Source organism: Helianthus annuus, chromosome 4, assembly GCF_002127325.2.
Source record: "Helianthus annuus cultivar XRQ/B chromosome 4, HanXRQr2.0-SUNRISE, whole genome shotgun sequence".
Taxonomy (NCBI): Eukaryota; Viridiplantae; Streptophyta; class Magnoliopsida; order Asterales; family Asteraceae; genus Helianthus; species Helianthus annuus.
Window position 1 is genome coordinate 146,234,497 of NC_035436.2, and position 12,658 is coordinate 146,247,154.

At 36.1% G+C, this 12,658-nt stretch overlaps 1 protein-coding gene and 1 pseudogene across 1 annotated transcript; one reads left to right on the plus strand and one right to left on the minus strand.

Annotated features, from left to right (window-relative positions):
* The first annotated feature begins 866 nt into the window (after positions 1–866).
* On the plus strand, positions 867–2,147 carry LOC110901529 (annotated as a pseudogene).
* Positions 2,148–2,446: 299 nt separating this feature from the next.
* Positions 2,447–5,201, minus strand: LOC110899066 (putative kinase-like protein TMKL1). Its single transcript, XM_022145944.1, has 2 exons — positions 3,754–5,201; positions 2,447–3,195 (listed from the first exon to the last, which is right to left on the minus strand). The coding sequence occupies exons 1-2, from the start codon at positions 5,126–5,128 to the stop codon at positions 2,555–2,557; spliced, it is 2,016 nt and encodes a 671-aa protein (XP_022001636.1). The 5' UTR covers positions 5,129–5,201; the 3' UTR covers positions 2,447–2,554.
* Between the last annotated feature and the right edge of the window lie 7,457 nt (positions 5,202–12,658).

Genomic DNA, 12,658 nt, shown 5'->3' on the forward strand with positions numbered 1-12,658 from the left:
TTTCACGATGTTGCAACAATTATACTGCAACTTCGATATTGAAAGGTTGATGTGTGATGGAAAACTTCATTGAAACGACGATGTTGGAACAATGATACTGGAACGATAACATGTAAACAGCATCATCAAACATTCAAACAAAGAAGTGTAATCGGAGAATAGCGGCTGAATCACGAGAAAGATGCATTTAAGAGAGAGAGAGAGAGAGAGAGAGACGCTCGCAGATATCAGCGAGAGAGATTTGAATGTGGAGCTAGAATTTTGAACTGGGAACAGATGTTAGATGGCAGAATTTTGAACTATGAACAGATGTTTGAATTGGGAACAGAATTTTGAACTGGATTTGAGGCAGTGGTTTGATGGCAGGCCTTTGAAATATGAATGTGGGCCAACTTTGAATTTTAAAGTCTTTAAATATTAGGCTTTATGATGTAATAATGACATAAGAAAAGCCTTGTTGGACATGCTCTCAAGCTGACACATCAGCTTTTCTTTTGTCACTTGGACATGCTCTCAAGAAAAGATCATTTAGGCGTCTAGTTAACCTCATCATAGAAGACTCAGGCTTCAATTTAGACTCGAGCCCAAGTTCGAACCCATTTATGATTGACGCAATTCAAACTTTCAACGAATCGATCTTTAGTTCACACTGGATTAGCCATGACTGATTTTTAAACCGATTAAACTTGAATAACATATAGGAGCATTCGTAACAGCACAGAGAGAAGAAAACTACTGTAGGTTTCTTTTCATGCGGCACCGAAACCCGATTGATGATTGTTGGCGATGCGACAAAAACTGGCAACGCCACCGCAAGCGACTGGCAGAATGTGCAATCGGTTTTGGACGGAGCTCAATTGGTGGCCGTGACGGTAGGTACTATGTTGTAACCAACCCCAACGATGACGACCCGGAACCCTAAGACAGGCGGTCATCCAAGACAAACCTTTATGGATTGTCTTTAAAAGAGACATGGTCATTACTAATTACTATTACTAATACTCTTGATCATGAACAGTTTCAAAACAATTGATGCTCGCGGAGTTAACGTTCATATCGCAAACGGGGCTTGCATCACGATCCAATACGTTACAAACATTATCATACATGGGTTGCGTATTCACAACTGCAAGCGGACTGGTAATGCCATGGTTAGAAGCTCGCCTTTGCACTTTAGTTGGAGAACCATGGCTGATGGTGATGGTATTTCAATCTTCGGAGCTATTACCATTTCGAATAACTTATTCACCCATCATAATGAGGTATTAAATTTAACCAATTCTACCTGTTGCATGAACTGGAAATCAAAATCACATAATGACTTCTGTTTGGGTTCATAGGTGATGTTATTGGGTCATAGCGATTCGTACAAGCGAGACAAGGTTATGCAAGTGACGGTTGCTTACAACCATTTCGGAGAGGGTCTTGTTCAGCGAATGCCAAGGTACGTAACAAATTACCCGTTATGATCCGAAACCAAACTGACCGACCTTGACCGGATCCGCTCATGTTGCTATCTTGTTTGTATAATTGTATATGCAGGTGTAGGCATGGGTATTTCCATGTAAATAACGACTACACGCACTGGGACATGCACGCTATTGGTGGCAGTGCAAACCCCACTATTAACAGCGAAGGCAACGGATACGTTGCACCATCTAACCCGAACGCAAAAGAGGATTCATATACAAACCCGGAATCTTTTCTCTGATTAGCTTCACAATATCTAACCAGTCAACCGTTATGCGTTTGGTAGGTGACAAAGAGGGTGATAACAACCGGGAAATGGAAGCATTAGAATTGGAGATCCGAAGGAGACCTGATGTAAAACGGTGCATACTTCACACCAACGGGTGCAGGCGCAGGAGCCAGCTATGCAAAGGCTTCGAGCCTAAGTGCACAACTGTCTTCAGTAGTGCCCACTCTTACCTCCGGTGCTGGTGCACTTCCTTGCCGCCGAGGAAGACGGTGTTAAATTGATTATTTTGAAACGAAACACGAAAGGAAATAATCATTAGTTTTTATACAATTGTTGGTCCCATTGCTAAAAGTTCAACCTCGGTGTTGCTGAGCAAGGCCGGAAGCGTTGTTCTCACTTAAAATCGTATTCGTTACGATAAAGCCTATCACGAGTCTGTACACTTATGTAGTTTACATGTAATTCTCTTGATAGACAGCAGGTAATCAGCATTTAAGATTGTTTAGCCAATAATTATTTCATTAAAGTGATTGATTATTTGATATGAAATTAAGCACGCCATAGTGTTTGTACGTGTTAATGTTGTTTGACAAATTCTGATTATGTAAGGACTTGCGTCTAAAATAAACCTTAAATAATCAGAATAGGGTGCTTTTCGGGTTGGCGGGTTCAACCCGACCCGAACCCGAAAAGCTTAGACAGACTCGAACACGGTCCGAACCCGAACACGACTGAAACAAATACAGATTATCACAAACTATGTCAAGTTTAAAGATAAAAACCATTTTAATCCAATTTATCATTTTCCAAACAAATAGAAATCGGTACAAATATATGAAGTAAAAAGGGGAAAATTCAAAAGGGTGTATCAATCCCGCTTCTTGTTTCAGTAGGGCTATACAAAGCTGACCTGTTACGCGGTCTATTTTCTTCCAACTGCTTCACAACCTCATCCATCGAAGGTCTAACCGATGCAACCGGTGCACAACACCCCATTGCAAGTTTCAATGCTTGCACCACACCTTCTTCCATTGGACTCCTGATCCCCTTCAACAACTCCACATCAAAAACCTCCATGGTCGTTTCCTCTAAAACAGCTGCTTTTACCACTGAAGGCAAGTCGACATAATCGCCCCTACCCTCATTCTTCCCAGGTTTCTTTCCTAACAAAATCTCCAACAACAAGATCCCAAAAGCGTACACGTCGGTTCTTGAATTGCAGTTCTTCATCTTATGGAGATCTGGAGCCTTGTAGCCGTCAACTTTTGCGAGTGAAACTATTTCATCAGCTACTGATGGGATCATTAGTTTGTAGAGTCCGAAGTCAGTGAGGCGAGCCACAAAAAAGTCGTCCACTAGCACGTTTCTTGACCGTATGTTGCCATGAGTAATGGGTGGTTCGATGCCTGTGTGCAGATGTGCAAGTCCCTTGGCTATAGCCAATGCAATCTTGTGTCGCTTTGCCCAATTCAAGACGGGTTTCCCAGGCCTTGGTTCTGTAGACGATTATAACGGATCAATCAACTAAACTGGTATACGGACAGTTTATATACAGTTATAAATACTAGGGGTGTCAATTTCTGACATGACCCAAAACATGAACATGACATGAAAATAGTTAGGTTTTGGGGTTGGCTAATATAACTGGGTTAACTCAAACACGGCTCATTCAATAAAAGGGTTAAACCTTTGCACGTTTAAGTTTAAGGGTTTTTAAGAAAAATCCTAATTAGATTTTATACCAGATTATTTAATTAATGGTGACATTTAATATAAAAAGGACACCGACTACAAAAAAAATCATTTGCGCTGAAGTCCTTAGTTGTTACCAAGTCACAAGGTACTATTTATACACGCAAATGAACAATGGTTGGCCCAAAACACAACACGATTTTAAGTGTGTCTGGGTTCGGGCTCGATGTTTTTGACACACATATAATATATATATACGAGCCATGTTGTTGTTCAACCGATCAACCACCTTCAACATGGCGGACACCCTAATAAACATCCAATAAAAAAAGAAATAGAAATAGAAATACCAATGTGCATACCATGTAAAAGTTCATGGAGAGTTTTATTCGGGAGATAATCATAAATAAGAAGCTTTTCCCCTCTTTTCCCTTGATAAAAAGCCCTCAACGGAATCAAATTATCATGCCTAACTCTCCCCAATTGTTTGATCACCATCATACACGAACCCAAATCGCTACAACTCCCTTCCCTTATCAACCTCAAAGCAATCGTCCCTCCATCCGAAAGCTTCGCTTTGTACACCGTCCCATAGCTCGTTTTCTCCATAACCTGACCCGTCGCATTCAACACATCCTCCGACGTCAAATGCTCACCTCCTTGAAACAAAACCAACTTCCCTTCACCACCACCATCGTCACCATCTTCTCCGTCTTCAAACTCCTCATACCCCTCCTCGAACTCGTTCTTTTTCTTCCCTTGAAAATACCCGATCAACAACGACGCAACCACCACCACCCCAGTCATCATACTAATCACAACACCAGCAACCACACCAGCCCTCAAACCAGACCTCCTTCCTTCACACCTCTTCAAAGGGGGCCCACATAAACTATCATCATTCCCTTCAAACACATCCACCCCAAATCTTGACCCACCAAAATCAGGTAAAACCCCACTAAAATTATTATGAGAAAGATTCAATTTTTCCAACCCTAATCTACTTAACCCCTCAGGTACCAACCCAAACAACTTATTATCACTAACATCAAACTCTTTTAACCCAGTAAACCCAGTAATAAAATCAGGAACAGCCCCAGTAAAAAGATTACGCCCAAAATCAAGAACAGTTAAGTTACCACAACTAGCATTAGGTAACCCGGGTTTAGGAATAGACCCGGATAACAAATTACCATGAACCCGAAAAGAAACAAGTTTATTATTATCACACAAATTCCAAACGGATACAGGAACCGACCCGTTTAACAAATTGTAACTAAAATCAATATCTTGAAGAGAAGAACTGTACCCAAGTTCAAGAGGTATAGAACCCATGATTGAATTGAAAGAAAGATACAAACTTTGGAGGTTTGACAGGTCTCCGAGCTCCGGCGGGAGGTTGCCGGAGAGATTCGCCGACGGGAGTTGAAGAGAGAGAAGATGGAGAGCTGGGTTTTTAGAGAGAGAAAGGTCTGACCAATTTGGGGATGAAATAGGTGTGCAGATGAGTTGGGTTCCGTTAGTGAAAACCCATTTGAGGCCTTGCCATTGGCAGAGTGGAACAGAGGTGTTCCATGAGGATAAGATGCGGTTTTGGGTGGGGCCTTGGAGTGAGGGTTTGATTTTGGTGAGGAGTAAAACGACGTCGTCGGAAGGGGTAGAGGTAGAGTGGGTGGTGGTGGTGGTGGTGGTGAGGAAGAAGGTGAAGGTGAGAAGAAGCCATGGAAGCACCGCCATTGATGATGCAAGGGGAGAAAGAGTGTGTGTGTTGGGAGAATGCGGTCTGGTGTTTTGATATGTGAGAGAGAAATAATAATATTTGAAATGACGAGTTTTGTTTCTTTAAATTTTGGCCATTGGATGATGATCGGACGAGTGTATGGAGTAACGGGTCATTTTGGGATTTTAACTTTTAAGTGAGTGATTAAGTTTTATCATTTTATTACCCATGGAATCATTATGGTTTACTATGTTTATTATTGCGATATAACTTTCTTTACAACAAACTATTATTAAGTTTATTTTTTAGTAGCTTTTATTTATTTTAAGCTAAAGTAGTTTGTAGTCTAAAATTCAGAGGTATTCAATTTTTTTTATCAGATGTATCTTTTGTAAAAAAGTAAAAAATCACGTTACGTAGACGGAGTTGAGGGGTACTTTTACACTAAGAAATAGAGTTGGGGAATATTTTTGCACTATGAAAACGAAGTTGAGAGATAGCCCGTGCTAACCCTGTTTCTACACTACCTTCTTCCCTACTTGAGTGAGTATTTTTTTAAAGGTAAATTTTATTCAAAACACCCCGAAACAAAGCCAAGCCGAACCACACTACAAACTTACAAACAAAAATTTACACCAATCAATTCATAAAATGGACTTAGACGTAGACATATGATGAAATCAAAAGAAACTCAAACTTTTGATCTCTTCTATTATAAGCTCCACCTTTTCTTGTCTCTAGCTTTTCACATACACCAAATCGTAACAATGAAGATCCCTTAAAGCGCCTTCTTAGCTACCTCTCCTAGACCACTCGACGTGTTAGAAAACATGAAGTAACTATAATAAAACAATAGTAAACCTTATAAGTTTATGATTTTGATCAAGAATAAAACGGCTTCTTATTTACATTTATCTCTATAAAATCGTTTGCTTTTTGGCTGCTTGTTAATTTTAAGAACTGGAGGGATGTATTCATACTAGGATTTATTTATGGTAAAAACAAGTTATGACATATGAGATATTATTAGAGTTCAAGAAGAAAGAAAGGGAAAAGAGTTTAGACTTCATTAAGTAGTAAAAAATCGATGAATGTATAGCTATTATTAAAGTTATACGTGTTATACAAGGGTTAATTATATTCTATATGATCAGTTGAAACAAATAATTACCTATTTCATTTCTCATCTATAAACATGATCAGAATAGAATTAGGGATTAGGCATTAGGGTGGAGGTGCTATTAACACAACAAACTCAATGAACTAGCGTTTTTTAAACAAAGTTTGTTTTTTTCCTTAGGTTACATCAATTTGAAGTTTTGACCTCTTCTATAAGACTGAAAGGTGTGAAGGTCATGGTTGAGACAAAATTCGTCATGTAGAAACATATAGAAAGCTAAACCATCCACTTGCCTGATCCATCATGGCTCGCATGGATTAAACTATGACAATCATGGTCCTCTTTTTTATTTTCCAAGATTTCCTTTCCTTTTTCTTAAACAAAATAGATTAACATAAATAAGGGGAATGTAGTTTGGGTCATGACCACGCCCTTAGGGTAGTGGTTTTGAATGGTGGATTAGATGTGGGTGACATAAAGCTAACGTGGAAGGTCATGACCACAACCTATAGCCTAAGATGCATGTGTCTCTACCAAATGGGTTAGCCCTCATTCAATGAACTAGTTAATAGAATTTTTTTTATTCACATTTGATACTTTATCCATATCCATAAAATCACTACCTTTTCTCTCTTCTTTTCAATTAAATAATAATTTTATACCTTTATTATTATATTTTCTCTCTACTCCACTCACAATCACCTTTAAAAATATTTAAAAAATTTATAAGAGGTGAACAATGTGTTCCATATATTTACATATGAACATTAATATTTCAATATATTTTCTCTTTCCTTCACTCACAAACACTCAAATCCACTCACAACCATTTTATATAATATAACCAACTAACTCACTCACATAAATATAATGGATCCATTATGAATGCTCTAACCCAATTATAACCAAAAGTACTCATTTTGAAGGGGTCTCAATTATATTATATTATATTATATTATATTATATTATATTATATTATATTATATTATATATATATAGTTGACGAGAGATATGAATAGTAATTTTATTTTTATAATAATATATAGCTTTTCATTATTTTATTATTTTATTATTTCATATATGATAATAGTTTATTATTATATTTACTTTTAATAACATATTTTCATTTTTTTTCTTTTTAAAAAAAATATATATTTCCTTTACCATTTTTTAATAATTGTTTTTTTTCTTTTTTTAAAACATATGTTAATTTATCGATTAATTTGATTCTTCTTTACTAATTTACGTTATAACTTTTTTCTAAAAACTTAAGTACGTAGTTGTGCTTAATTTTTTCCCTAACATTCTGTTATAAGTTTTGTTAAAAGCGAAGTTGTACTTAAATTAAAATATTTATTTGGTATCCTAAAACGATACGATGATAAACTAAATTGTTCTAATGGTTTGACTTTCTAAACAACATGTTATATTTTCAAATCACGTTTCTTTTACATTATTATTCGGTTTCGCCGCAATGCGCGACGTCAAAAAAAACTAGTAACCCATAGATAGGCACTACTTTTTTTCTAATTTAAACTACAAAAAACAAAAATTCAAATAAAAAAACACACCGTTATTAATTAAAAAATAAAAATATATAAATTGAATAGAAACTAAATAAAATAACAAAAAAAATTATGGTAAAATGAAAACTTATATGAGTTATGAGAATTTAGAGAACTTGCCTTACAAAATGTTTTTCAATTTTTTTTACCACAAATCCTAAAAAAATCAACTTTTAAAAAAAAAAGACTAGTGCTTTTCAATTTACGGCAACCGTAAATGCTATAAAAAGTGATGTCATGCTTATGTCATTAGCTTTTTACAGCTGCTGTAAGGGGTCGGAAAACACCACTTCGATTTTTTTTATGGCAGTCTTTCAAAACATTAAAATCTAGGGGTATGAAAAAAGTGGGGGCAAAACTCGCACGAAAAGGCGAGTTCTCTAAGTTCTCATAACTCGAAGGAGTTTTCTCTTGATGTTGATCCTAGATACACACACACACACACACACACATATATATATAGGGTAGGGATATGGTAAAAAGTGTTTAAAATGTGAGAAGGGTAAGAAGTATTTTAAACCATTAGATATTTGATCTAATGGTTGAGATCAATAGGGTATAAAAATGTAAATTGTGTTTTAATTAGAGGAACTTATGTAAAATTGAAGGGCAATAGTGTCTTTTTCAATGTTTGAAATATGGTAACCGTAACCTACATAACCAAAAATACCTACATTCACTCCTTTTTTCTTAAATATAGGAATTAATGATTCACCTTAATTGTAGAAGATCTTTGGTTGCATATTCTTCATATGTTATCATAAAGAGATCTATAATCAGATTTATGGCGTGGTATTTTAAAACAACTGGATAAATTGACTATGATTCAAGTCATGGTGTTTTATCTGGAGACATTGTTTATGTCGTGGTGTTTTAAACATCTATGATTCAAGTCATGGTGTTTTATCCGGAGACATTGTTCATGTCGTGGTGTTTTAAACATCTATGATTCAAGTCATGGTGTTTTATCTGGAGACATTGTTCATGGCGTGGTGTTTTATCAATACAAAACATTCTCAGATTTTAAAACACCATGACTATGATTCAAGTCATGGTGTTTTATCTGAAGACATTGTTCATGGTGTGGTGTTTTAGACATCTATGATTCAAGTCATGGTGTTTTATATGGAGACATTGTATAATCATATTCATGGCGTGGTGTTCTAAAACAACTGGATAAATTGATTATGATTCAAGTCATGGTGTTTTATCTAGAGACATTGTTCATGGCGTGGTGTTTTAAACATTTGGACAAAAATACTTTATGTCCTTTCTTTATTTTATTTCAATATTATATCTATGGTTTGCATTCACCTTGCATTATTGATCTTTATAATGGGATCAGCCGCCATCTACAATGAAAACAAATTGTTTGTTAGGTAGGATATCATATGCAAGAAATCTCCATGAATGATGTAAAATCTGTGCTTCTTCGAGGTTGCCACATATATAATTGCAGGTCAATATTTTCTTTGTTTGTATCCTTACGTTCATCAATTATAAAGATATGTATCTCCTAAAATAACTCCAAAACCGTTACACACAATTAATTGATAAGAAAGGTAAATTACTAACGTACCCTTTTTAATTAATTAAGATAAAGGACACTTGTCATCCCCAAATTATTTCTCACACTTCTTACAAAAGTAGGACTTTTTACAGGATCTTTTACCTATATATATATATATATATATATATATATATATATATATATATATATATATATATATAGGGTAGGGTTCATGAGTGAACAATGATTTATTTGTGAACAAAATGAACTTATCCTGACCATTGATTTTGTAGATCTAGATTTTTTCTTTAGTGGCAAGATTGTAATTATCTTTTGTAACTTACATGTATTTTAATATACACAAGGGTATAATTGTACATTTATATCTTCATTTAATTAATTAATTTTTTCTCTCTCCTGATTTCTCTTTCCAATTAAAAGAATAGTTAGTTACATTCTTTATTTTTTTTCTCTCACATATTACCTAACTTAATATTACATAATTTAAAAAAAAATACAAACATTATCAAATATTGTTCCATCTAGAACACAACTAAAAATATTTAATTACATTCTCTATACATATATGTATTAGATCAATGTTTGATGAAAAGATGTATAGTGGAAACAATATGTAGTAATACACAAGTGTATAAGTCTACTATACTTCGACATGTATACACTATGTACTTGAATAATACATAGGTGTATACGTCTGGTATATACCAACCCGTATACACATATATACTTGAATAATACACAAGTGTATAAATCTGGTTTATAGCGACCCGTGGAAACAAGATGTAATAATACACAAGTGTATAAGTCTTGTATATACTGACTTGTATACACATATGTTAAAAATCAATTTAATTAGGTTTAATATTTAATTTTAAAAGGAACATAACAATTTATATAAAAAAATTAGCCATTCAATCTCTTATAATAAATAATTAAAATAATAGAGAAATAATTAAAAATGTGAGAGAGAGAGTTAAGAGAGGAGAAAATTAAGGGATTCTAATTAAAAGTAATTGGCTAATGTCAATCTTACCCTTTTAATCTAAAAAATGATCAAGGGTCAAGATTAGTTCACTTAGTTCACTCTCAAAAAGTTGTTCACTCATGATCCTAATCCTATATATATATATATATATATATATATATATATATATATTAATAATAAATAATTAAATTTTTAGTTTTTTACTTTTTATATTACTAAAAGGGAAAAATGCTTTTAAGAGTAAATTACACTTTGTGTCCTTAATGGTATGTGAAAGAACAATATTGTCTTTACCTTGATTTAACCTAACTAAGATAACTATTGTAACACCCCGTGTTACCGAATGTCAAAGTCAAAGTCAAAGTCACGATTGACTCCTTTGACCATGGTTAGTCTATTTTATGTTTGCGATTACGTTAGTTGTATTATGTGGAGTAAGTGTTATTAATCAAAGTAATCGAATGTTCAAATCGATGCGAAACGCTAAACGACTATGAATAATAGGAAGTAACAATGCGATAAAGTCAATTAATCAATAATCGAGCTAATCTAATCATCATCGAACTCAAGACTCGAATTACGCGGATTCTGGTGTTAGTATACGTGTGTGTGTGCCTAATGTGTTACTTGTGCATGTTTACTTTATGTTATGTGTGGTAATCAATCGAAACTCGAAACTCAGTCGAACTCAATCAAAATCGAATTATGATAACTGGTGGCGAAAAGACAGCGCGAGACATAGTTAGATATAGTGGTTGGGATTAAAAGTAATTTGAATAGGAAACTCTATCGTATTCTCATCAATCGCAATAGAAATCGAAATATCGAAAATCGTCGCACCGAACGCTTGAATCAGGCAGCTGAACGATCAGGCTCTCAGCCGATCAAACAGCCCAGCCGATCGGATTGCTGTCCGATCGGACAGGCTGTCCGATCGGGGTGCCTGACCGATCGGCCAACCCTTTCCTCTTTTAGAAGCCTATAAATACCCCTGTCATTGTCATGCTTACCATTTTTGGAAAGCTCTGACCGACCAGCTCGTGCTCCCCTTCTTTTCTCAGATTTCTTCCGATTCCGGTAAGATTTCATCCTAAATCTTGTACTTTCTTGATCTATACATACTCCTACACCTTTCTATCTTTCAAATCTTGATTTCTAACCGTGAAATCATCAAGATTCAAGTGTTCTAGGATGATGTCATCTTGGTGTTCTTGAAGAACTTCATGTTTTGGCTTCAGTCCACCAAGAATCACTTGGATCTATCCGATTTCCACATAAACAAGCAAAGATCTTTCATAGATCTAAACATTTCTCGGCGAAAAGGATTGAAAGATGGTTTTTCCAACTTTCTTTCAACTCTTTTACACTCAATGCCCTCAAATCGATAGGAACGGAGCTTGTGCCGACTTGCTAATCGATTCGATGGTTGCACGACTCAAGACCCGGATTCTATCCACGAGGTTCAACGACCTCGGGTTAAACGATAAACTCCGTTCTGAATAATTCACCGGCCGGATTTGGGTGATTCCTGTCCGAGCAGGAGGAACAAGAAAGAACGAGGGTTCTATGGTTCAACTCGTTGTCAAAGTACCTCGATATAACGTCAAACAATCAAAACAGCCAAGTGTTAGACGAACAAGTCGACCAGGTCAGGAAGCTGACCGATCGGGCTGACTGTCCGAACGGACAGCCCAGCCGATCGGACAAGCCAGCCGATCGACCAGGCCAACCGATCGGCTAGCACATGGCCCCACACTTAACAATTTCATGAAGTCTAGTATTGAACGAAGTGCTGTTCGATCGGACTACAGTCTGATTTGAATTACTATTCGGATCATGAGATACTATGCTTCAACACTTAAATGATTTTCAACTTGTTCAATGCGTTGGAGTGCCACCCGATCGGTCGAGCCGTCCGACCAAGTGACACCCTGATAAGAACTTGTTGTTGAAGTACCTAACCGATCTGTTAAGCCGACCGATCGAACGGTCCGTTCGATCGATCGACCTGAAAGCTAAGGATACTTCAATATTTTCAAATACTACAACGAAAACCTCAAAAGGTCAAACCATCATATACAAACACATCCTTCTCAAAGGAAGAAACAATCCACTCGAACAGTCCATCCGATCGGCCTACTGACCGACCGGACAGACTGTCCGAACGGACTGGTTAACCGAACGATCAAGCCGTCCGATCGGACCTACCGTCCGATCGACCAGGCTGTCCGACCCTCCAACATTTGTTTCCATTTTACGCGTTGCTTATCGTTATGCTATCGAACTATTCAGGCTAACCCTACTCTCAAGTGCTCCCTTCAATCCATCAATCACTGTGAGTATACT

What these genes read in the sequence shown, in the direction of transcription:
- LOC110899066 (XM_022145944.1), bottom strand. Translation starts at nt 5,128, where the DNA reads ATGGCGGTGCTTCCATGGCTTCTTCTCACCTTCACCTTCTTCCTCACC. An exon ending in TCTCCATGAACTTTTACATG is followed by an intron (nt 3,196 to 3,753) that starts GTATGCACATTG and finishes AATCGTCTACAG; the next exon opens with AACCAAGGCCTGGGAAACCC.